The 27,424-nt window shown below is 34.1% G+C and overlaps 1 protein-coding gene across 1 annotated transcript; it reads left to right on the forward strand.

Moving 5' to 3' along the window:
• Positions 1-507: 507 nt before the first annotated feature.
• LOC124359763 lies at positions 508-26,080 on the forward strand. The gene is made up of 7 exons (XM_046812773.1): positions 508-961; positions 8,773-8,994; positions 9,138-9,403; positions 17,663-17,852; positions 18,693-18,940; positions 19,938-20,025; positions 25,531-26,080. The coding sequence occupies exons 1-7, from the start codon at positions 566-568 to the stop codon at positions 25,612-25,614; spliced, it is 1,494 nt and encodes a 497-aa protein (XP_046668729.1). The 5' UTR covers positions 508-565; the 3' UTR covers positions 25,615-26,080.
• Positions 26,081-27,424: the final 1,344 nt, after the last annotated feature.

Consider the following 27,424-nt stretch of genomic DNA (forward strand, 5'->3'; position numbering starts at 1 on the left):
ATTTATTGATTAGTTTGTCTTGACATAAATCTGATCAAAAAGTGCCAGATTATTTATATTATAATATATCAATAATAATAATAATATCCTTACTTAAATAAACGAATAAAGTTTTGAATAAAACTTGAATAATATTTCCTAATTTTTACAAATACATCCGTTTTGCGATATTCAATCAACAATCTCATTTTTGTCTATGCCTTTATACACAAGCATGAAAATTATTTGTGTTCATTGTTTTAACTCAATTAAATAAACATTTTAGTACTGCCTAGTTACTTTTTGGAAAGAAGTTGGATTTCAAGAGATCATTCTACGATCAACATAACTAAATTTACTAAATTATTTTCTAAAGAATAATAATTCAGAATAATGTTACCATTCGTCCTTCCCTCTACCCTTAGGTATACTAGTTGTGGTTGTGAGGAGAAGTGGGCTAACAGGTGCTAGGCGAGCGTTGACCTGCCACGTCATAGGAACCCGTTAGTGGAGCGGCGCGCCGCTCTGTGTTTCGACGCGGAGGTGGTGGCAGTGCCAGTGTATACCGGGCAGACCCGCAGCGCAGATGGCGATCATAGACTACAAGGCACTCTTCTGCGTGCTGCTCATATCCTCCTTCACTCGCCAGAACGAGGATAAGGACACCAACCCCTTCCTGGAGGCGGCGCGTTCGATGATGGAGTCCCACGATTCGGGTGGCCAGGGAATGGGCAACATGATACAGTCCTTTATGCAGAGCGGGGGTGGCAAGCAGCTCGGCGAGATGTTCGCTGCCCAAGGGGATGCCGCGGATTGGCTCAGCAGACTGGGGTCGATTCTGAGCGGGGGCGGTGCCGGGGGCGGCGGAGCCGGGGGTGGGATGAACGCCGAGCTGCTGGGACAGATGGTGGAGATGATCTCGGGGATGGCTACCTCAGCCCAAGACGAGAATAACAGCAACGTCGATGACAACAACAACGAGGTACCTAATTTTATATATATCTATTAGGTGAGTTTCTAGTTCTAAAAAGCAATCCGAATATCGAAAACCATACACGAAAACGCCTTGAATATTGCAAATAAATGTTTTAGGAGTGATGTTCGAATACGATATAAAAAAGATATTCTGTAAGTATCTAATCTGAAGCCCCCCTTACAAATAACACAATAAGACATCTATTAACAGGTTATTGTCTTTTCATGGGAAATATAAAGTATATTCTCATATCTCTCTAGGTTTGGAATTGATTAAAACATGAAAATGAAATTTTAGAGCAAATATCCGCTATTAATAATTTTCCTAATTAAATTACCTCTACTATTCATTTTTAAGAGAATGACGATTTGTTTTTTTTACTTAAAATGTTAGTTAGTTTGTAATTAACATAAGAACACTTAATTGTGATGCACCATTTGGGAGGTGGTAGAGATTGGCTAAGATAAGGGGGACGGGAAGCTATTAACGAAAATAAGGAGCATTATTACTCATATTTAGGAAAATAGGGAGGGTATTTATCTATTAAAGTCTATAAATGAGAAAAATGATACGAAAACTTGGTTTCGTTAGGTTAAATAATTATAATCTATTATCATCAGAGGATAAGTAGTTATCATCTATATGTATTACTGCACCTGAATTTACTGTCATCTATCTTATCAGTGCAATACTGCAAATACCTTGTTCATAATAGATAATGAATCCTTATCGCACCTTAGCAAACTGCAGGTGTTCACATCTATATAATAAATACTGTAAGAACTACGAAGCTATATTCACTAGGTATACTCAGTAGCGTATGCATGTAAACGTGCTATAGTAAAGAGCAAAGAATATTTGAAATTGAATGTCTTATTCAATGCCGTCAAATTACTATAATTAATTTAAATTGCTCTTGAATTAGGGCATGAAACATTCAGAACTTGTCCAAAAAGAGAGTGTAGCTCCATGGTTCATAGCATTGAAACGTTTACACCCCTTGTTTCACGCGATTTCAATGATGCACTTAATTCAAGGGTAGTTTCCCTTTGATAATTTCAAATCAACTGTAAATACAAAAAACCACCGTTCCATGGGCATTATATGAACAGTAAAGCGACCGCTCCACAACTAGTAGAACCCGAACTGCACTGAAAAACGATACTGTGTTTGCTTACTGGTCTGTTCACTCTTCTGAAAGTAGATTGTTGACATTTTTAATATTGTGTATTAGTATGTAATTAATTATAGAAATCCTTATGCGAACCGAATAATAATGAACCAATTGAGTAAATCATGTCATGGAGTTGTTTAGTATGAAATTGTTATTTCCAAGAAACTGTATTATTTATATTTTTACAGAATAATATTAATGCACAACCAACAAGCAACCATTTGATGAACCATAGACATAACTGTGCTGAGACAATTCCAAAAAACAAACTAGGATGATAAAACACAACTTTTTAACAATTTGAGCCGTTACTATCATTGACACGTAAGACTGCCAATTTATCAGGTTGGAATACGCCTATACCACGAGTCTCGTAAAAAAAAGGCTTCGCTGAGGTTGCGTGCGGAATTTGAATCTATAGTTCATATCTGTCTCGAGATGTGCTACGGAGACATACACAGACAGACAATTTTACACAACAGGACATTGTCCATCACCTCTGCAGACAAAAGATAAAATTACGTCAGCCAGAGTGATAGGTTTCAATGACGCTACGCCAAAATGTATGGTTGGACATTGCCATACTTACAGAACTCATTGTTGTCTATATATAAATGGAGTTTCATGCAAAACTTAATGTGAACAGACGAAATCTTTCTAGTGATATCTTGCAATACATGATACATCTTATGATACATTAACATTTTTGCAGTACCTAAGGAAGGTACCGCAACGCAAGAGCGTGCGGAAATCAAATCTCGTCACCAAAGTTTAACATTCACTTTTCACTCGATTATTTTTCCTTTTTAATCTATGATTAAAATTGTCAAATACTAAAATGTCATATGATTGTTCCTGTTTACAAATATATCTGCCTACTATTTGCTAGTTGCCATAACTGATATCCATAAGACCAATATAAAAGTATTCGCTAACGCTCAGCCAAGTCCCACGGAGCCACATGCACCACTCAGTGTTGCCTATATAGAAATAAAACTTTATGCAAAATTTCAAATCTACAGGTCAGTTTGTTTTCGAGATATCCCGTGGACAGGCAGACAGAAATGAAAATTTCCAGCTTCGTAACTGATAGACTTCTCTGACGCTCAACCAATGATAGTTTGCGGGGGGGGGGGGGGGTAGCAGAAACAAAACCAAACTCCTTGGCGTTTATCGTCTATAATTGTTGCACCTTGTGGGAGCGCTCGACGTTAGTTATTATTTGATTGACTTAGCTTTCAAGACTTACAGATGGGCTTATCTCAGATCGTTTACGTTAATAATCAGAGGCGGATTTGAAGATTTGCCGCCCCCTTGGGCTGTTCACAATTTGCCGCCATCCTCCCCCCACCAACCATGTAGGCTTACCATGGTACCGCGGTGGGTCGACGCGACGTCGGCGGCAGCGAGGCGTCCACACTAAGTTTGTATTAAAACTCGAATAAAATAGGTTGAATTGCCAACGTTGAAGTTACGTTTAAAAATGTATTACAAGTAATTTTTTCACATATTCTTAACTTTTGGAATCATTTATTTTTTACCTTTTTACCAACATTTGCCGCCCCCTGAATTCTGCCGCCCTGGGCTAAAGCCCATTCAGCCCAAATGTAAATCCATCCCTGTTAATAATACGTTATTTATACTTTCCTATATCTTAGAAAGGTTAGGCTAACACATTTACCATATTGATATAATTTTTTGAAATTTTGCATTCTCTTTTTGTGAGATCTTTTCCACCTGAAGCATTTCGTTTCTTTTCCACCTAAATTTAGTCCCAAATTACCGTCACTGCCATTGAAGGCAAAAGCCGCATATTAAATGGTAACGTTTAAAACATTGAAGTGAACGCTTTGGCGATAACATAATAGATTTCAGTGTTAACAGCGTCTCTTTGAACATAAAAATTGCTGTATACTGAAATACTAAAAGAAAGGAATGAGGGGTTGTAAAGTTGTTCTCGGATTGCATACGTAAACAAATGATCGGGGATAGAGCAGATAAATCAAATGTTTGCTCTATCCCGTATGTGTTTGTTCTATATCCCGCATGTTCTAAACATTAAACTTTGACAATAGCTTTCTGGTAGAGATATAAACAGTTTGACATAGGTCAACAATTTTGTCACTGATTGCCACAAAGACAATGTTAAAATAAACTTATTGAAATGTCAATTTTATTCCCCATGAATAAACGACAATACGAATAATTTGCACGATACCTCACAAACATTAAATCTTGCAACATCTTACTGTAACTTTGCTATCAGCAAACTGTATCTTGATAAATTGTGCTTATTTGTCTTTTCTCACATTTATCGCAGGTTTATGTTTCATCTAGTAGTACTGTGTTTGTAAAATTGATATAACTGAATTCTTCTGTTCTATCTTACGTTGGTGCAATGATTTTGCTCAAGGATGTGCGAGAACGTTTTGCACCCTTCTTGTGCTGTGATGGCGTTTTCCATGTTCCCTCTCAGGGTTTCGTCCACCACCATTCTTGCTCTGATGCTTGGGCAGGTCGAAAAGTTTAAAGAAGTCATTATCTTGAGCAGTGTCCCTTCTGGCCGAGAACCGCATTGCTTAAGAATGCCTCAACTAGTAATGACGAAGAGCAACATTCACTAAGTAGCTGGATGGAAATGATGGGCAATAGCACTTTAAAAATACTTCATACTTTTCTGAACTAGGGATATGCCGAGCGTCAATCTTTTAACTGCATCATGGGATCCGTGTCCCTTGCGATCTCGAATAGTTGAGATTATTTTTCGTTTGCGTTCAAATTGACTTCCAAAAAGAACAAGAGTCTCACATGTAGTGTCATATATGTGCAATCTCGATTACTTCTAATGCAATCCAAATTTGCCACTAAACCCAAGTTTGCTTCATTACGTGTCAGGATGTAAACAGCACAGTTGATTTATTCCTATGGTGCTTGGAACATTACACATTAATAAATGCCCAAAACTGACTAGGGTACACTCAGCCTTATTGACGGTGTACCCTATCGTCTGAGAGAGATGGCAGCGTCTGTTTGATTGATAATCAGGTTGTGAATGGACTGTCTTTGTAGTAGGATTTGCGAAAGTTCTTGCGAAGGTGGCCAAATTTCTAAGTTAAGACAAGTTCTGTATCAAAAGTACAATGTTGAAGCCAGTTACGTTTTACTGATGATGCACACGATCATTTGGACGTAGAATTGCGTCTCAAACGGTAAGTCCCCGGTACATCTGGGATTAGAACTCAACGCTGCCTAAGGAAATCACCATAACTGTATTCAAGGTTGCTATGTGCAACAATATCAAGACCACCAGAATACCGAAGTGGTTAAGTGCTTTGTCCGCCTATCTCATGTGAAAGTCGGATGGATTAAAAGTGGTTATTTGCTATTTTTGGATACCAGAGCTTTTCCTATAAATAATTACCTTTCACGTTTCTATCTTACTTTCTCCTTTACTGTTACGTTTATGTTAAATTAAAATGCATCTAAATATAACATTTTTCTTTAAAAACTTCATTAAATGATCACTCGACTATATTTTGAAATTAAGGCTTTTACGACTTGAAGGATGGATGGAGTGTAATTCTGAAAATATTGTTCTCTCACTTAGTAGATCGTGAGCAAGATTTAAAATTATGTTTTCCTGCATTTTAAAATCTATTTATAATTTTAGGAAAAGGAAACCTACATCTTTACGGGATTTAAGTAAAATATCAGTGAAAGTTACTTAATAATAACAGTTGTCCACCTAAAGTTACACATATTTAAAGTTCAAAATTAAAGTAACGAATTTTTTATAAACTGTTTTGATTATTTTGTATTAAATGTTTTGAGCGAATGAAAATAAGCAGATTCCATTTACCTGAAATTACATCCATTGTTAAAGTTAAAACTTTACCCCAGCTAGGTAATTCATAATATTTAAAAACCATCTGATGGTGTTCTTATTTCTGCAGTTCTATGTTTTATATCTTTGTCCATTCAAAAAGACCTTGGCTGCAGCCAATATTAGTTGCAGTACCGACAAAGAGTAATTACTTTTTTTAATTACTCCAAAAATATTCTTTAATAGACCAATTATATATGACTTCTGAAGCTAGCCACCTAAATGATTTTATCTTTACAATGGAGTATTGAAGGATCTGACAGTGCGAACAGAAATCCAACAAATTAACTTCATAATGTCCCATGATTAAATGTCATATAGTACTCAGTTTGTTTACAATTTGTTTACTCTCCGATTTCCTTGTTGCCATCATAGTTACCCATAAGACTAAAAATGTTTGAATTTTATATTTACCTTTAATTGGAACCGAAATCAAAAGAGTCCTGCCTTGGACCAAAAAGACCCCGTGTGGCAAATGCAAAGTCTCTAGGACGTCCCTAACAATAGTTATCGCACAGACGGAGAAGCAAAGACACTATTGTACGTAATAAAGCCCTAACAGATCCTAACGTAACCAACACAACATAACTAAAATAATATACTCAACTGGAAGACAAGCAATTTATTAACCGATCGAGGATGACTTGTGACGATGGTCCAAATGCCGCAGATTGTTCTAATGTCTGAGGTCCTGACTTCGGTGCTCTGCTTCCAAAAATGAAAAACCATCCTTACGTCAGATATGATTTTAAAGTTGTATGGATTTTCATTTTTGAAGCCGAAGCATTCAATGTTAGAACGGGTTCTCCACAATGTACACATTTATTCTCTACATGCCTGACTGGCCGATCCACAGTCCCACGATTGATTTTCTACAGGTCCCAATTTCAAATTTCAATATTTGAATCGACCGACTTAGTATAGTGGCATCATTTCCGCATGAGGAAGCGTATTTCGTAAGGTTTCTTCAATAGCTCAGCTATCAAGATATCCTCTCCTTCAACGAATTGCTGATTGCCTTACAGCTAGAATTAATACAAAATCCAACTTTATGCAGCTGGGTCGCTGATATAAAAAGCCTTTTACGGACTTCAACCAGCTTACGCGGGGTAGAAAATCTAGTAAAATGAAAAATTAGGTTTGTGACAAGGTAATATAAACTGGTCTCATCATGGACTGCTTGTATCATGTATCTGGAGGGGCCGTAATTATTTGTATTGCTATTGCACTTCAGTAGCCTTTAGGGAGCCTAGTTCTTAAATTCACCTCATTTTGATTTTACATGTTCCGTCAATACGGAACATGTAAAATCAAAAATAAAATACAGAAAGCAAAAAATACAGAAGTCTCAGGAACACAGTTCACAACACCATCCTACATCCAGATCTAGAAACTAGTATTTTAGGGCAACACTAGTGAGTTCTGTTGAATGGTACTTGTTACTAAACCTCAGTGAGACGTCTGGATTTGGATTGTCTTTGTTTGGCACTGTCTTGTTGCCAGATTTTATGAAATGAATTTAAATTCACCTTAAATTCAGTATTGAAAATACTGTGATACATTTATAACATTACAAAAGTTGATAAAAAGTGTGTTTAAATGTTATGAATAATTTCTTGGATATGGCATTTTAAAGAACAGTATTATTAACGAGAGATAGATTCGGTGAACAGGTAATAAAAATACATGTACGATGCGCTTTAATGTAAAATATGGACATCGAAGAGAAGATAAATCCTCGAGACCATGTTATTATTATTATTAGTATTAAATCGCAGAGACAAAATTCTTTTTGTTTTCGTGATTTTTCTGGGCGATAAATGTTAGTTAAGTAGGCTAAATGTTCTCCTACTCTACTTGTACTGTCAGGAGTAGTCCAAGTAGTCATTGATGTGGTTTTATTTGACCAGTGGGCCAAAACGTTTCCCTGGTTTGGTTCTGTGAAATACAGTAAGAAATGCGTTATGTATATATATATATATATATATATATATATATATATATATATATATATATATATATATATATATATACACACACGGGGTTATTATTAGCATTTTATGAGCTATTATTGCATTGCGAACTTAACTTATTAAAATTATATAGGTAGCTTCTAGTTCGAGGAATTAAAGAAGAGGAAGCTTCTAGAACTAAAATTAGGTTTCTAATTCGATTGTGAAACTAAAACTATTATTTTATTACAAATACTGAAACTTTAAGGAAAATGAAACTCTGTTGGCTAAATTGAACATTCTCTAGGTAAAACATGTTTTCCAAGATGTCATTTCCAGTACGGAGAATACGCTTGCTCACTATGATAAGATATTAAAAACAAACAGTCTCAAGATCTTGTCGCGTGATTGGGTCCCGTGCAGTAACAGTAGCGGTAAGTGAGTAATTTAGGGTCCTTTGTGTTGCGCTTGTTAAGTCACCCACTTGCAAGTCATAGACTACTCATTTGTGAGTTCAATTGTGAAATCTCACTTGACAGTATACATTACTCACTCACAGTATTGCCTAATGTTTATGTTAGCCAACTGTATGCAAGAACTATCTATGTTAATAAGAAATTGCAGAAACGTAACTTAAAGACGTCATATTATGTGATCTCCATGTTAAAAATACGGCTACGAGAAAATGTCAGATGCAGATTGTAAAATATGTCAATTTCACATGTTTCTGTTTCTACAAATATTTCATGTAAAGATTCGTTATTTATAAAGCTACCCAAATCTACTGCCATATCTTCGTATCCTGCAGGTTCGTTCCAGCGGTAGAGCAAAGCACGATGGAGCGGGCGCCGGAGTGAACTGGGATTCTATGATTGATCTGGCGGCCAGCTTCATGTCTCAGGGCCAAGGGCAGGGACAGGGAAGTCCTCTAGAAGGATTGATGAACATTTTACCGGCCCTGCTACAGACGGGACACGCCCATCACGACGACGACACAGAAGACGTCGAGGAGCATCGGCGACACGAAAAGGTACCCTTATCCGTAGCGGAATTAGTTCAGAAAACTTATCTTTAGCAACTGTAAACGTTAACCAAACCCTTCTTTCATAAAAGACCAGTCTACCAAAGCCTACAATAGTATACAATATTTGAAAGATAACTAACAATTTCCAGGCTACTTCCTTGCTTCCGCCATTCCTGAACACTATCTATCAGTATTGGGACCACTTCAAGGAGTCCGAGCTCGGACGTACTCTCTGGACCAACAGTGGGCTCGAAGCCATCTTCCAGCTGTTCACGGACGACCAAGGTCACTTCCAGACTGATCGCATCTTCGAATCCATGGAGAACCACAGCTTCAGGAGGAGATGGATACGAAGTCTCACCAGCTTCGTGGCCGAGTGGATCAAACATGTGGCGGATCCTGCTACACAAGCCAGGTATTACACATGTAGTGCATCTTTCATTTTAGTTTGTAAACTATTTTGGCTAGTCTAATTTGAGATCGGATGCAGAATAGGTCTGCCAGTTTTCATAGGCACTAACGGGATCGGGAAAGACTTGAAATTTATTACAACTGTTAAATTTGCAGTACAATTTGCCTTAAAAACTGCTTAAGTGTGAATAAATACGGCTTATTATTTGACCAGTTAACTTTGAAACCCTTATTTGAACTAGGATGTAAACCAGTTTGCTTTTCTAGCAGGGAGTGGATTATCCTTTTATAGATGTCCTTTATAGCTTAGATAAAATATTAGCACCTGACAAACAACGTTAGCAGTGCTATTTGAAACCCAAAAGATTTTTTAGGTTTGTTATACTAGGCTCACTGATGTAAAGGTTCGGAAAAAAGTTCTAACACATGCAAGCATTATTTCTTTGCGTTTTTCATCTGTTTGCAATGAAAATTGGTTTTATTCTCTGAACACGTAACGGCCTACTGTATCCATATGGACACAGGGATATGTTGAGCCATTACACAGTGTTATTTCTCACATTATCTCTGAGCTGATACGGGCTACACCTCTTTAGCTCTATTTGTGACAATATTTAAATACATATCTAAAGTGAATCCACTTCTGACGAAGTGTGATTCACATTTCGATCTAACATACCATCATATTGTTCATGATTGCAATCTATAAGAAAAACATAACTCTTGAGAAGATTCAAACTAGATCCCACAAAGGTGATCCTTGTCCTTATATAATAATCACGTGTATCTGAAATAAACCTGTTAGGTTCTATATAACGAAATATGTGCTGCACATAGTAATTCTAGCAAACGTATTAGCACTTGGGTGTTCCAATATCTCATTTTCATCATTGTCAATCTAGCTTCTCGTAGGTTGAACTAATGAGAATCAATTAAGTAATGAATTGACATGGATCAGTGACTTATTCAGGAGAAGTCAGGAAAGGGGACAAGGTCTTTAAACCCTCTGAGAAAAATACTAATCTCCTCTGACAAGGGTATACTTCTACTAATAACCTTTTTATATAAAATTATGTAGTTAATGCATTTATAGTTTTAACGTCTGAAATAAAAGAAATTGATTTGAGTGATAAATTTGCATTGGTTTCAAATAGTCATAGTCGTATGTAGGATAACCTAAAGGAGGGGGGGGGGGTTACCACTAGAAACTTTCTTTACCTCCCAGGCAAGCTGGGGTACGGGAACTTCCTCCCCCCTACGCGGAACATGTTAAATGCTAATAATATTACAAGTTTTGAGTTTGATCCAAATGAGAGCATTATTATTATTCTTATTTTATGCTCTACAAGAACGGCTATGACGTTAGCGAAAATGTACCCTTTTGGAGACTAGCCGATAACAAAAAATAATTTCAAGAAAATGACGTTTATTAATGAGAACAAAAAAGGCTCGGGAAAATGGCTATATCTTAAAAACTGAAAAAGACACATCCTCCACCTTTTGCCTAAAATTTATACGTTCGGCTTTCAAGATACGTATGTTTTACAAGTATTTTACTTGGAAATATGGGCTTGTGTTTGTATTAATTAAATAATGTGTATTTGAAATTTAAATTTTTTTATAATTTCAAACCGAGTCGTCCCTGACAAAAACTATTGTGATACAAATTGACATGCATTTTTATAGAGGTTATATTTACTGCGTATACAACTATACACATTTTACGTATACAAACTACATGAAATTATTAAATGTGTTGTTTTATCGCAACTGGGCGATTGACGTCCACTATGTGCATTGTGCATAGACGGAGCAAACGCCTAGATGAAAAAAATATAGACATACAAAATATGGACTTCAAGTTAAATATAATTTACAAAGCACGATATTGTGCACAATTTATTAGCTGTGTAATTAAGGGTTTTCATTCACAAAATGTGACAGAAACACGTTATGGCGATCGGTTAGTAACTATCGTTATAATTAATGAACGTACACGTTTTTTGGTGATTAAAAGTCAACATACTAGTGATAACAAGGACTCTATTGCTATATTAGACATTCTTTCGGATAACAGTGTTAGACAAACTGTTACAGGCATCAACCTGAGATCTGACAGGGGAGGCACGGTATAGACAACATTTTTGTTAATCTTTCACATAAAAACGTTTGCTTTTATTTAGCACTTTCTTAGAAGCAAGTACGTTGAACCTGAAAAAATGAAACTGATATTTTTAGTGTGAAAAGTATCGAGAAACATTGCAACATGAAAATTGGAATAAAATACGCAGTGAAAAGGATTTAAAAAGACAGATCATTAATTTTGTATAGCCAAAGTTTCTTAATCAGAAAATTACAAATTTTACAGACGAGAACTTCAAGATCCTTATATTTTACATATCAAAGGCCCCACCAGAAGTGTTAACTTAAAACCAATTGCTAGAGTACGATTTGATCATGCCATAGCTTCATTGTTGCTGTTGGCTACCTAGACAATTACTGGCAATTCTATTATATTATTTATTTATATTTTATTCCTAAAATTGATGTAAACGAAACTGGTCTGGCGTGTAAATTAAAACACTAAATCATTACAAACTTCAAGCCAGATATTATTTAAATGACCACGGTATTTCTTTGCTTTGATTATGGGCTTACAGTTTTTGAAAACATTTGATTAAAATATGTTATCAAATAAATTAAATGGGTTATTTCATAACCGCAGATATATCAGAAGTTCAAAAGTGTACCAAAGGGTTGAAAGTTAAGGCTATTTGATTTTTATAGTTAGGTTAACTATAAAACACGTTTTGATAAGCATCTATTTTTGTATGCGTCTTACACAATTTTGGTTGAAACAATACCGGAGAAGTGTCTAACAATAACAGAAAGTAAGTACAGTTAAATTAAATCACTTTTAAGAGTTATAATATTTCTGAAAGATAAAATCAGCAATTTAGAGGTTTTGTTCTTCTATTTTTTTGTTAGTACTACCATAATCTGTATTAATTATTAATAACACAAGCCACTAATACACGACTAGCGCCAACAACAAAAGCGATGAGAACTACTTACTACGTTAAGACTATTTAGCGTTCAAAGAGACGACTGGTAGGCAGGCGTTCACGAGCATCACTCGCTGTCTCTCTTGCCCGTAGCGCGGGAAGTGAGGTCTGTATTATGTTCGTCAACCCCCACGGGTCGCAGACGGACTCTTCATACCGAAAACTTTCGAAGCACGAGTCTTCTGGTTTACTATTATGTCAGCTGTTATAGTTAAAATATCAAACAAATTAAATGAAAACTGAACTATGTTATATTGTTCGACTACAAGACGCATACTTTCAGTTTACCGCAAGTTACAACATACCTTGAATATTTGTATCGATTGGGTTACAACCCCAAAACTTCCCCCTAGATACGCCTATGCTTACACTCCCATCTAAGACTTCGACTCGGAGGCATCCCCAAAAATAAAGACAACTTAAAAAAGTAGGTATACAATAATATTTTCGAAATTATATGTGCTTGCTAGTTCATATTATAAGCCGGAAAGTAATATAATAAGGATAGATGACTTTGCATTAAGTTAATAACAAAGGATGCATAATATTAAAAGCAACATTTTGTTTTATCATCTAAATTGAGCTATTCTACGAAGTTTGGGCTACATTTTCAATTTAAGGCCCTCTTCCCCCACTCATGAAATATGGGACTATAGGTATGGACCTCTAAATATAAAATTTCAAATCCTCTACAGGTGTATCAGAGAAGTTCAGATGATGTTCTAATTTTTTAAATGTGGTATTCTCAAATATGGGATGTGGTATAAAAAATGCATTGGAAGTTGGGGTAAACAACGCTAGCTGAATTAATCATTTTGAAACAGAAAATTTAGACGGATATGCAGAAAGGTAAACAGATACTTTAGATTATTACAATACGAGGAGATTGTACTGATGGTTCATATTTATTTTTGTTCTATAACAGTACCTACTAACCCTTAAACAATATGACTTATATTAGGCTATAAAGGTTTAGAGGACGATGCATCTCTCTTAATATAATTCGTATGATTTACATTATAAAATTATTTCCAAAATATATTTCCAAATATTATTATTGGTATTCTTTGGAATGCGCTCCTCATATATCTTCTGATATATCAGGGGCGCATAATAACTTAGTAGCGAGCGTGGCAAATTATTCATACAACGGATGATACGCAAATATTGATTTACATTTATTCCATAACATACTTTGATTAAATGTAAGTGGAAACCTGTAGATATACAAATAAAGAAATATCGTGGAATTGTATTAAGTTGGTAATTTTTATACAAGCTCATAGTATCATAGCGCGTCTGCCATGTCTTTGTGAGGATAAAAGCTACTCGGCACTCAACAGATGACGGGTATACAAGCTTATAGTACCATAGCGCGTCTGCTATGTCTTTGTGAGGATAAAAGCTACTCGGCACTCAACAGATGACGGGTATACAAGTTCATGTATCGCAGAGCTCTACTATGTCTTTGTGAGTATATCAGCTACTTATCACTCAACAAAACGATGGGTCAGGGTGTACAAGCTCATGTATCGCAGCGCGTCAGCTGTGTCTTTCTGAGAATATCAACTACTGGGCATTCATCAAACGGACAATGGATAAATTTGTTTTAAATTTATGTATACTGTGTGTGGAGATATTTAAGTAAATATTCTATGTATAATTATTTAAAGTATAAACATTTGTCTGAAATTGAATTTCTTAAAAAGAAGAATATTATTTTTAGGTAACTTTTGGTGTAATTGGGCGGTCTCTCAAGAGCTTAATAAACTACTCATAGAATTTTTTTAACCTTTCAAGTATTAAAAAACTTACACACGTATATAAAATCTCAGAAAAATTCATTGATGCGTTAGAGTTTGTACTATTGTAAGTCGATGTGTTCCAAAATTTAAAATAATAATATATTTAGGGCTTAACCTTGTTTTTATGAGATATATTATAAGGTCATTTAGTTTATATGATTTTCTAAGTCTAAGGAATAGTACGACCGACCTCGACCCCGACCCCGAACTCGGAGGAGACCTTGTGCAAGTGCGAACCAAAGAAGGGGGCAATGCTCTAGTTTGTCACGCTTCGCGTTCCATTAGACCCAATTATGTACTCTGGGCTGCTTGCTCTAATGAGTCCAGCTAGTGCTTGTGTGCAATTCGATTTCACCATTATTTAATTAAAATAGCGTTGATAAACTGTGTATAAGATGGTTTCTAAACGTATAATGAACCTGTAACAAAGTAGTGCCACGTGTACACATTGAAACTTACACTCGAGTGTGGTACTCTCACTTCAATACCTAGGTAAGGGGGAATCGTGTGATTGCGTTTATAGTGGCCGCATAAGAAGTCGAGTCTAATTAAAACATTTCATAGTGTTTAATTAAATACTGATTCTTATAAAATGATTGAGCTATTAATAATAATTCCAATATTAAATAACATTATATTTTTAATTTACAGTATTTGGAAGATTAACATATTAAAATAATTACTTATCTAACTTGATGATATTAAATAGTAAATCGGATTTAATATACTTAATAACTAGTAATGACATTAACTGTTCTGAGAATTTAGTAATATTTTTTAATAAATTTTCCATAATTTAACATAAAACCCATCATTTAAATAGGAGCCTCGATTTAAGTTTTTCAACTCAGTCGAGGCTGATGATTTCACATCGAAATCAATTGCCAGCACAATGTTTAAACAAAAGACTGATTGGCGCACATTATCCATTTAACGGATTAGTACCAGTATCGTTACCACGAAATTGATAAATACTGCCACTCCGCGGCAATGACGCACAGAGAAAGTGACATGAGTCATACATCTATAACGCCAACGTTAGATCCGGATGTGACAGTCCAGGTAACGGATGTCCTGCTCAATGGATAGCAGGAGCAGACGGCTATATCTGGTGGGATCTTCGGGAGTGGCGGGCGCCTTGACCGCATTCTTCCTTTCTTGGGTCTTTCACAACGCTGCAAAAAATGCAATTGGTGTGCCACCCGCAAAAAATTGGGAGTGGAGTTTTCGTTTCGTGTAACATGGACCCATCTATCAAAGTGTTATCTACAAAACAAGACCAAATGAACTCGACATTTGCAGCTGCTGATGAACTCTTCCGTACCAGTAACGCTCCTGGATGACTGTGCATGTGAAGTTTCTCTCTACAGTGTTCTCTGTGCAGCCGGCCGTAGATTGTGCAATACGGTAGATGGGCAGCCACGCACTGGTTGTCTGCAGGTTGAGATTCAGGTTTTGGTGACTGTCCAAATACTAACGGCGCCGGTCCTGGCTCGGGCAATGACCCCGGGTCCAGCACTCGCTTGCAATCGGTGACTTTTTTTACAATGAAACTAGGGTAGCTACGTTCAAATTATTAAATAAATACTGTAACAACTCTAATGAACGAGTTCTTAAAACTAAAAGAGTAAAAGCTATTGTCTAAACTTTTTAAGTTTTGAGGTAAAGTACGATGTTCAATTTTTGAGGTCAGAAAGGGAATGAGAAATTGTCAGAGAAATTCATTATTTTTCTCAGCTGTTTGGGAACTCCTTATCAGACACTTAAATACAATGCTGTGCCTAACACTCATGTGTGATTCATCCAGATGGGTATACGCCAAACATAAAAAAGCCTAAATAAATTATTATTGAAATGACGTCTGATCTGTTAATAAACTTGTTGAAATGGAGATGAACTCAGCATTCACACTGAATCAACCCTTTTCACCATACTTACATTGTGTAGATAAACTTTTTCTTTTCACATATTTATTTGCCTTTTTTATTTACACAGTTTTGGTACTGTTTTTCTTATTTTGTGAAAAGCCAGTATTTCGTATATACTAGTAATTTGTTGGTGAGGAAAAATACCCAAAAACCTTCCTCATGGATATGATAATGAAATAAATCTTAGGTTTAGTACAGTTAGACAGCGAACTGACCTTGCCCAGAATAGAAGTGTGATGATGAATGGAAGAGGGCTTATTACTGAAAACATCAGTGTGACTGACTTGTATAGGGCCACACAATACAAGTCTAGATCAGCAGAATGGCTAGTAGTACACACATGTTCAATAAAATTTATATATATATATATGTGTGTGTGTGTGTGTGTGTGTGTGTGTGTGTGTGTGTGTGTGTGTGTGTGTGTGTGTTCTTGCCACTCCTACCTTAGAATACCTCTTTTAATTTAGAAATATGTATTAAACATTTACAGACAAGTATATATTGTAGCTATTGTATTATTTGTTTATTGGTCACTAGCCCTGCCACTGTTTGTTACTGCTAAATATAGAAGTAGTTTATACTGCACCTGTCAATGGTATGGGAGCTGTTTCGGTGATCCTGCAATCTAGTACTGTAGTAAATCATAGGAAGACATTATGTAGTGAGATTTTTTAATCTGTTTTAAGTTGTGGATCAAGTAAATAAAAACTATGCTTCAAATATGATATGCAGACGACTGAATGTTGGTTACCTACATACATTTAATCAACCTCCTAGCTTGAACATAAATCATCAGAGAGCAAGATTGAAATTTGTGTGAAACAGAACCAATAACTCAGTAAACATGCAAATAACTTCATGTGTAACCTTTCAATTTTGTACTTTTTAAGAAAACATGAGAACAGCAGTACTTACTAGGAAGCAACGTCCACAGATACTTTTGTTGTGTGGTTACCTAGAATGATAGTTAATTGTAAATGTTTCTAGACATGGGTGTGTATAAGGGGTTCTCAGAGGGTTCAAGCCCCCAAATTTTGAGATAAGCAATAAATTGCACCCAGTTTATCATTTTAAGCTATAACACATTTATGAGGTCTTAAAGCTCAACAATTTCTCGGGGAATACTCAAGCTCCTATTTTGAAGGATATTTTAAACATCATAAACTACCATGTGTTGTTACCACCCATCCTCCCCCTCCCCAATAAAAAATAATTTTCTATATATACCACTGTAGATATATGAAAGAAATAATCGCTTAACTTCTAGTGTTTGTGTAATTTGTTGGTCCATATTTCTAAAAAAGTTATGCATGATTGAATTCTATTTCATCCAAACCGTTTCTTTTGAAATTATATATTAAATCTTGATTTTGCCATTAAATATAAAATTATTTAAAACCTCAAACATTGCTCTAATTGATCAACTCATGTCTCAGACACCACATAACTATGTTGTCTAATGAAGGTACCTGGCCACCATGCAGTTCATGGGCAATGGGTTCCTGAAGGCGCAGGGCTACTCCAAGGCGGTAATGTTTGACCCAACCAGGCCCAGTGAGAGCCTTAGTCTTCTGGCCAATGCCATCTTTAAGCGACAGTTTGGCCTCAAGGTCAACTCTGGTGTCTACATCAAGCCAGCTGTCGCATATGTACAGGTACTTACACTTTTAGATTTTGAAATAAAAACTATTAAAAAGTGATACAATCAAATTTGCATTTTAAAATATTTTGTATGTTTAATTCATAATAAACCCTGAAAATGAGCTCTTTTTCTGATTTTTGAGCAAAATCATCTTTTTGTAACAGTTTTGATTAAAAAAACTACATATCTCAAATATTTTTTAACCACTTTAATTTCGGTCATAGTATCATGTGAGTTCTCATTTTAAAGATACTGTATACTTAAACATCCAAATGCGTTTTAGTTCTTCAATTTAAGAAAACAGTTAAATTAAAAAAAAAGTAATACAATCCTTTGGATGCATATTAAGTACATATTTAAAATGGAACAATTCTTGCACAAATATACGGTCAGAATAAGGCAAAATTCAAGGTTGTTTCTCTACAGCTTGCTTACTTAGAAGCCATCCATCACTACAAACTGGCACAACTGTTTTAATGGATGAAAAATAGAAAAATATTTGACAAAGACTCTTTAATCTTTTTACAAACTATATCAATACATAATATAACTCGTATTTTTGTTTTATATATATATATATATATATATATATATATATATATATATAAAACAATATTGTTTAACAAAACTACTATTACTAGGGAGATCCAAATTAGTTCCCTAAAAAATTTATTGCTGGGATCCAGATTTTCAAAGTTCAGTTGATTGTTATCAACATTACCAACACTTGGGTTTTCAAGACATCTAGAATAAGCTGGCTGAGACTCTCAATGGTGGTGGTGGAGCCTGTCCTAAAAGCCTACAAGTTCTCTAATGTCACATCCATGTTTATAGTTTATCTAATTTCCCACAGGATGTGCTGAGGCTAGGTCAGAGCAAAGGCATGAGCCTGTCCCACTTGAGTTCTCAGGACATCGAGAACAAGCTGGCTGAGACTCTCAACGGTGAAGTGCTGGAGCCTGTCCTGAGGGTCTGGAGGGTCTACAAGTTCACACTCAGAGCACCTCACTGTGACCGAAACCTGGTTTGTGAGCTGAATAGGTTTCCACCAGGGACGGAAGGTCCAGCAGGATTAAAACCTGGTGTCACTAAACTTGCCAGGTAAAACCAATCAAACGCTATATTTATGTCATTTATTAGGTCACTCTCCTTCTCTGTTTTTTTATCACCCATAACAAAGATTCTAGCTGCTAAGCTCAATTTTAGTCTGAATGCATGTTGACTTGTTTTTGTATTTATTTCCTTTGATATTGGCCTTAGAAAGTAGGTTACTTTACGACTGTAGTAGGTGTATTACCTATGTATATGTATATGATTTTTAAACCAAACTATGTAAATTATGTTTCTCACCAATTAATTTTAATCTAAAATAAAATTGTTAAAATTTATTTGAAACATACAGGAAAGAGTACCTATCTATTTAAATATATTTCTATATACCTATGTATATTACACAATGTAAACTTGTTCTAATAGGATAAGGTAAAGGGATTCTAGCTTAATATAGTAAGGAAAAGGAATTTTAGCTTGTTTATTGAATTTTTAGTAGGAATGATTATTAATAAATAATTTAATTCTACTTAATTGCAGACAGAGAGGTTAAATTCAAGAGAATAAAATTGGCAAACCCTTTTGTCTAATAAAACTGTTACACGATGAAATAGCTGTGATAAATGTAGATACCTAATTGAATTAGTTTAACTGCTAGTTGTAAGGCATAAACAGCCTGATTAACTTGATATCTACTTTCAGCCGATTTTATATGGTTAGTTTTTGTTTAAACAGTACAAACATCATTAGTATATCAAAGAATTGCTACTTTCTAGACTAAAGCAAATCTGTAACACTTTGTATTTGAATAAAATTATACATGATTTGTACTGTTTTTAAAAGGAAGAAAACATTTTTATTTATTATTATTTTAAAACAAACATTCCAAAAATAAAGGCTTTTATTTCTGTGAGACCTTTCATACTCAATGAGCACATTGTTAGACCCACATAACTGATTCAGCAATTCTTGTTATAATGTAATTGTAAATATTACCCATTAAGCGACAGATACCATTTTATATTAAACAAATTTTGTACCTTTCCAGTTTGATGGCATCTTGGTTCATGTCTGGACACACGGGTACAGCCTTTTGGAAGCTCTACAATGCTGCGGTGGAGGACCACAACTGTCAGGTGAGCCAACATTCTACACTACAGTTGCATTACCATAGTTACAAGGTATTCAGTCAGTTTTAGGTGAAAAGTACTTTTACAGTAACCAGTTTTCTCTCCGGCTTGTAATAACTGTTATGTTAACTTTAAATGCAAATTTTGATCCCTTGTGCAGATAAAAGATTACAATACATGCATACAAATACTATTAATTACTTGTTAAAGCATAAAGTATACACATAACTAAATTCCTAGAATGGTATGCTGTACAGCTGTTTTGAGTGGTAGAATTACTGCCAAATGTAACAGTAGTGTTGTGTCATGTGTATGTCAACATTAGAAACGGCAACACTCAGTAATCCACGTTTATGTTCATACAGACATGCAGCTCAAACACTACTACCAGCTGAGCTTGTGATTGCACAAAAAAAAAAACTGTTAAGTTTCTAAGTAGGTGTATCAAAAACATTATATTAGGAACAAAAAAACATGGGACCTGCCAATCACAATTATAAAACATGAGTGAAATTTAAAAGCAGGTAATTTGGCAGATTAAATAATTTAGCAAATTACAGTTAATGAGTTGGTAATTGCTCTGCACTACTTAAAAATTACTTCACTCACCATATGGATGATGGAAGTGGGTAAAATCTTAACAGCCAGCTGTACTGTATCTTGATTTTAGCTTCATATGTACAATGTTAAACTTACACTTGTACGGACCAACGAATTATACTAATGGAACGTGCTCTGGGCCGGAGAAACCGAGCCGAAATCCTGGGCTGCGTTCCGAGTCTGCAGGCGCTGGAAATGGGCAAGAACTCACTCCGCCCATATGGCAGGCATTATAGTAATGATATAACATCACTTTAAAACGCCTTCTAGACTTAATAATATTGTTAGATACCACAATTTATTTATTATTACAAATGTTAATAACCTTTTTTTACCGTGGATTTTTTATTTTTAGTTAAAAAAACTGATTTTTGTATAATATCAAAATAACTGAGATTTAGACTTGGTATTTTACTTATAAAGTCGGAAATGAAGATGTCTGTAACATTAAAATATTTCCCAGGTGAAAAAAAAAAACTAATTTTTTATTGACAGAATTTTATTTCAAAGTGAACTACGTAAATGTACAAACATGACATACTTAATCTACGTGTTAGAAAATAAATTATTTTTACAATTTTTGCCTTATTCCTAAGTTGGATTTTTTTAATGTAAAAAGTTTTCTGTTTTGCGAGGTGATGAGATATTATTTATAAAAATAGTTTAGTCACAGTTTTAATTAAAAATAACTCTTGGCTTCCAGTGAATTCGTCATTAGTTAAATGCCCATTGAAAACACTACCAGTAAACTGGTTACAAACTCTCAATGTCAATTTAGAAGTGGTCGCATTTGTTTGAGATAACTAGAGCAAATAACAATATTTTACAATTTTCTATAAATTATCATGTGTAACTATGTGTATCTATAATTTACCCTAAGATTTAAAATCAATAAAAAGTTAAGGTGTTCTAAGATCAGAATCATTGGCATGGAGTACAGAACTACAATCGTTACATTTAATACATTTTTCAATACGTCTTAAATGACGCCACAAGTACAGTGTAAAATTTCATCCTTAACTAGAATTATCATAATTTTCCATGATATTTATGGCACTCTCAAATTTATCATCCAAAGACAAATCTAAATCACACTTATCACAATTAGGTAGCTCAATGGATGCCTTCTTCCTGATAAAAAATCCTCCTTCGTTTCTCCAATGGCTGTTGCATATGAGATGGAAAATAAAAAATTGTTGGAACTGCTTCATTTCTTAGACATTTTCTTAGTGTGTCAGGCAAAATTAAATGGTAATCGTGTTCGGTAAAATGTTTACTGCATAAAACAGTATGTTTTGTTAGCTTAAAATTTTTCTCTTTGTCGTAGTAATCCTTCTTTTTTAGTAAATTGTCATCATTCAATGGAAAGCTAAAACAAGCAAATTAACAAACAATGAAATACAGGTAGCTGAAAATCACAAAGATCCAATAATTATAAAGTAGAGTAGGCCAGTAGGTATTGTTTTTAGCTATGATTTATAAGTTTATGCATTTATAAATGCTATAACGACCAACACTGATACCTTGGATTAATGAGGATGAAATAATTGATTGATAAGCATGTTTTAACGTACTTTTAATTATTTGGGTAACCCGTTTAATAATTTGGCAATACAGAAAATAATATTGGTAAAATTACTATTTTGAAAGTTGCAAATAAATATTGACATGGTTAATATAGTAGGAACTTAATTGTGAAAAGAAATGTGGCTGCCTTTAGTCCATCTGGACGTGCAGTTGTACGCAGAGTAACTCTTCACCATGTCACGAAGTAACAAACATAACTAACATTGACAAATAAAAAGAAAACAAACTAGTTGAGATGCTCAGATCAGACGTCTTGATGTAATAAACAGGAAGAGTTGCCAACAATACAAATAACAAAATTGATTTGTGTTTCGGCATGAAAAGGCGTAATGCCGTATCGTCCCGTTGATCGCCGCACAACTCGGTGAGTTCTTGCCCACTTTAAGCGCCTGCAAGTCCATGGATACACCCGCAACGCACAGCTGTGTGCGACCAGAAAACACAACATGTGGCTTATGTGCAGTGCGCGTTCCAGTAGTATAGTCCGTTGGTACGGACCTATTTTTAACCATAGAATAAATATCTCTTCTTGAAAAATATACTTTTTAGGTTCTCCAGTATTTTTATTGGTAACTCTGAGCAAAAATCTAAAACTTTTTGTATTTCATTGTTTAAATATTAAAAACCAAGAACTTGAAGTATTTGGATGCATATTAATTACATATTATTTAAAATGAAACATCTTCTATAACCAAACAAATACGGGTGTAAAAGTGTTTGAAGTTTAACATTGTTTTTATGAAGCTAAACTTCAAGGTTACTGCGTTACAGCTGGCACTTACAAATAAAAATTAAAAGGCAATACAGAATAATAGTCCATCGTAGCCATGAGCCAATTTGTATTGTATAAGCACAGTCTGGGATTTCTTGAAATTAATATATGAAATTTTCCTAAAAAAGAAACAATCGTCAGCAGCACTAGTTTTGGAGGAAGATAAAAAGTAAGGTATTAACATGGTTAAGAATATAAAAAAATCAAACAATAATTAATTATTTCCCAGATCTTACTTTTCATAGCTTGATAATCTAAAAGCAGACCTTCAGACACATAAGTCATACAAATCACTGTCAGACAACTAGATAAAGAGACTGAAAGTCATCACTTTCAGCCAAATATTCGTATTGTAAATATTTAGCTGTCCAAGTTTTAACTTTTATTGAAATTCTAACATTTATTTTAAAACGATCTGTTATTGTTTTTGTCAGAATATTTATGAAGATGTCCTTAAACTTCTGTTTCTCTTATTGGAAATAGTTACATGTGAAATAAGTATCTAATATTATAAATGCAATTCTTCTATGTCATAAAATTCTTTATTATAATCAATAATATTTTAAGTTTTTCCAGCAGTTATCATTCAAGCTCACTTACTTCATATTTTATTATATACATAGATGATTTTCATTACAGAGCTTCAAACTGTTTAATCATTGTGAAAAAGCTAGAATAGCACCAAAATGGCATGATTGTTTGAAAATTATTTAGATTTTAGAAGCCTCAAGACTTGCAAAATAGTTTTACTCTGCATGATATCTTCTCTCATTTGACAAAATTTCTTGACAGCCAGGAAAGTTTTCAGTTTCTGAAAGAGATATATCTGGTAGGATGGAGAAACAGCTCAAATGTAGATTAACTAATATTTTCTGAGCAAATGTACTATAAAGAAACCACACATTTGTACTAATCCATAGGGTTGCTCAGAATATTTCGTTTTTACAATAAGGTGAATTCCCTTGGTCTTTGAAAACCCTGTCTCCTTCACATTTCCAGTCCATTGAAACTTTTCACTTTTATTGTAGCCAATTCTCTAATGGCCCCAAAGAGCATATATTGATTGCTATTTTCTTTCATCTGCGTAGTGATGCATGCAAGTTTCACATGGACTCAAAATGAACAAAGTTATTATTTAAAAAGTTTTTTGATGCACATATTGATAGCTGAATAGTTGCATAGACGTATAATTAAGTTGAAATGTATGTGATTTATATTACAACTTTAAGTACTGTTTCAAATGGATAAAGTTTAATTGATATAGATAATTTGTATACAGTCAATGTTTAAATTATAGACACCAGGCAGACAAATTGGCCCAGTCTTTTTCACATACATTTTTCAGGTCAACAAATCAGTTTTTAGTTCTCACAGGTTTAAATAAATAGCCTGTAGGTTGTGTTCAATATCATAAATATCTAAAGATGGGAACATTTTATTGTTTGCAACTAAATGTTTAATGTTCAGTAAGAGTGAACGCCTCGACCAACATTCATTAAGCCATTGGTGGGGGTAGTGCACCACCATTTTTGTTCCACCAAAATGATCGCCATAAGAGCAAACTTTTGTTTAATTCGGTTTTGTATTGTCTAAGTGCCGTTCTAAAGTAGTAAGCATGAGCAGGGCCATACTCAGCTTTGGCGGGCTCCAGGAAAGGTATTTGGTCGAGTCCCGTTATGTCTCGTCCATCAACACAGTTCCTTCAAATGGATGTATAGCAAGGCCCAGCCCGGTAAAATTGTCTGAAAAAACTGGTCTGAGTTCATGCTTGAGCATCAGTAAAACACAGTTTTGGGACAAAGAAAACACACCAAAGAATAGTTAGAATCAACAAGTTCCATTAACACTATACTAAAGTATCCATGGTATGCTTGCCATCAAATTGTCATTTATTTCTGTATTTATTTACAGCTGCAATCCATTATTCAGCAGAAACAGGTGTCTTTATACAAGCAGATAATTAATTCACTAATGCTGTAAAGACTTCCGGAACTATGTTTGATATAATCTTTTCTGGATATTTTAAACTATTTGTTGTATTTCACAAGGGAATGATGTATGAATAGTCACCACTTGCCAAAAATCTCAATGTAACTGCTAGACAATCCTTCTCCATTACTGATTCTCATTAATGTTTTCCATTTCAAAATTTCAGGACCAATTAGTTAGTGGCAATTCAAAATCTGAGTTTGAAATTTGAGTAAAGTTAAAGAACAGGCAATCACATGTCAAGTCCACTCTGAAGTCTTCACCACAATATTCGTATCATCTCCTTAGAAACATACCCCAACATCTAGTTCCACTGACAATGTAAACACTGAATTCACAGTGAATACCATAATTTTTTTGACAAACAATTTTTCAACAAATATTTTGTTTGATAAACAATATTATGTTTGGCAAACATATTCTACGCAAATGTTCACCCAGTGTGGACGCAGCTTTAGAGTAGCAAAAGCAAATATATTAATATATTATCACCATACTTTAGATTAAGGTATCATAATGTCAAATTTTATACTAAATAATAAGTGTATTGCAATTTGTTCCAGGTTAAGTATCCTGCAGATTGCACGCAATTCCACGAGGAAGATCTCAGAGTAACAACAGCAAAATACTATCATAATGAGCTTTAGACTGATCACTGAGGGGAATATGAAGCACAGTATTTGAAATTCTGCTGAAACAAAATTAAAATCTCTCAACAAAAATATTTTGCACAATGTAATTATGAAAACAATACGGTAATGTATAGAAACAAGTGTATTTGTAACTTACTATTTTTGTCCAAAACAGAATTTCATTTTAAATCTAAAACAATTATTTAAGTTTAGAAATAGATATTTACTTTTATTATGTAACAATTATCAGATGAACTAAAATATTGTTATACAATTTGAGATTTTGGATTTATATACACTTTGAAGTTTATAATGAGTTACGTAATTTCACTTTTTTGTACGAAATGTATATATTATACTTTTCAATCTCATCTGTACATAGGATCACAATACTTAGTTTTATGAATTAGTCTTAGATATAATTTGTTACAAGATAATGGAGTAATCAGTATTTATTATTAATAAATTATTGTTTTTGTAAGGTGTGAATTTTATTTTTAATTACCTAACACTATAAAAAGAAAAATGTTTTGAAATTTCACTAATAGTAAATAAAAATACAATTTCATTAAAGATTGAATCACAAAAAGTACTTGCTCCGCCAGGACACGAACCCGTATCTCTCACTTGCCAAGCAAGAATGCTACCACTACTCCACAGAGGCCTTACATATGATTCAATTATTTTGTTTCTGTCACATTTAAATTTAAATAACCAAACTAACATATGATCAGAAGACCAAGTACCTGTCAAATTACTTTTTATATTCAATAAATTTGTATAATTGATAATAGCTTGATATCATTTCAATAAAAATCAAATCAAAAAACTTTAAAAAAATTCAATTATTTTGTATTTTACCATTTCTAAATTCTTAATATAAATAAATATTGTGATTAAATTATTATTTAAATTAAACAGGTTAGTGCCATTCATACACATTTAATGAATTTAAAACATAGTTTGACATGTATTTGGTCTTCTGATCATATGTTAGTTTAATGATTTAAATTAATTTGACAGAAACAAAATAACTGAATCATATAAAGTAAGGGCTCTGTGTTGTATTAGTAGCATTCTTGTCCAGCAAGTGACAGATCGGTATAAAATGTGTAATAAATTAATTACTTTGTTATTAAATACAGTGAAAATAGGTGCACTTATTTTCTTGTGTATTAAACATGACTAGGCAATTGTTTTAAGCAAAATATTTGCATTTCAATTACATTTTTTTACAGTTAAGCTCATCAATTAAAAACCAAATATAACTCAATTGGAAGTACTCTTAACCTGAAGACAATGTTAAAAAGATAAATCATTAGTAATCGTGCGTCCTGAATACATCGACACAAGATCTAAGTAAAAGGAGTGCCCACACGCACACTATCAGTAAATGTGCATGCACTGACAGGCAGCTTAGAGTAATTTTTAAAAACAACCAGCTTAGGACGTGTAAAATTAAAAAAATTGTGCATTCTAAAATAAAGTTAGATCTCTTAATATTGCATTTAATGAATAGACAGAATGTTATAAAACTGTTATTTTAACACTTCTTTCTGTTTTGACAAGATTTTTTTAACGAGAAAAAAATTAATATAGCAATACACAAGCTTAATTTGTACACCAATAGAACGATACATCTAAGATACTGTATGTTCTGTAAAATTGTGAAAAAATAATAAAATGCGATATTACTTTTATCAACACTGATATCCATCCATAATTTGCAATAATATAATTAATTTCTACTGTATTAATATTTGTCCATCAATTCTAAGTTCTCAATTCAGTCAGGTAATAAGGTACTAGAAAATGTTCCCTTTAG

This window comes from Homalodisca vitripennis, chromosome 4 (genome assembly GCF_021130785.1).
Source record: "Homalodisca vitripennis isolate AUS2020 chromosome 4, UT_GWSS_2.1, whole genome shotgun sequence".
Lineage (NCBI taxonomy): Eukaryota > Metazoa > Arthropoda > Insecta > Hemiptera > Cicadellidae > Homalodisca > Homalodisca vitripennis.

Excerpts from the sequence above, each read along its gene's own strand:
- LOC124359763 (XM_046812773.1), top strand. The coding sequence starts at position 566 with ATGGCGATCATAGACTACAAGGCACTCTTCTGCGTGCTGCTCATATCC. Across the intron at positions 9,404-17,662 it reads GATCCTGCTACACAAGCCAG|GTACCTGGCCACCATGCAGT; the intron begins GTATTACACATG and ends TGTCTAATGAAG. Across the intron at positions 18,941-19,937 it reads GGTGTCACTAAACTTGCCAG|TTTGATGGCATCTTGGTTCA; the intron begins GTAAAACCAATC and ends GTACCTTTCCAG.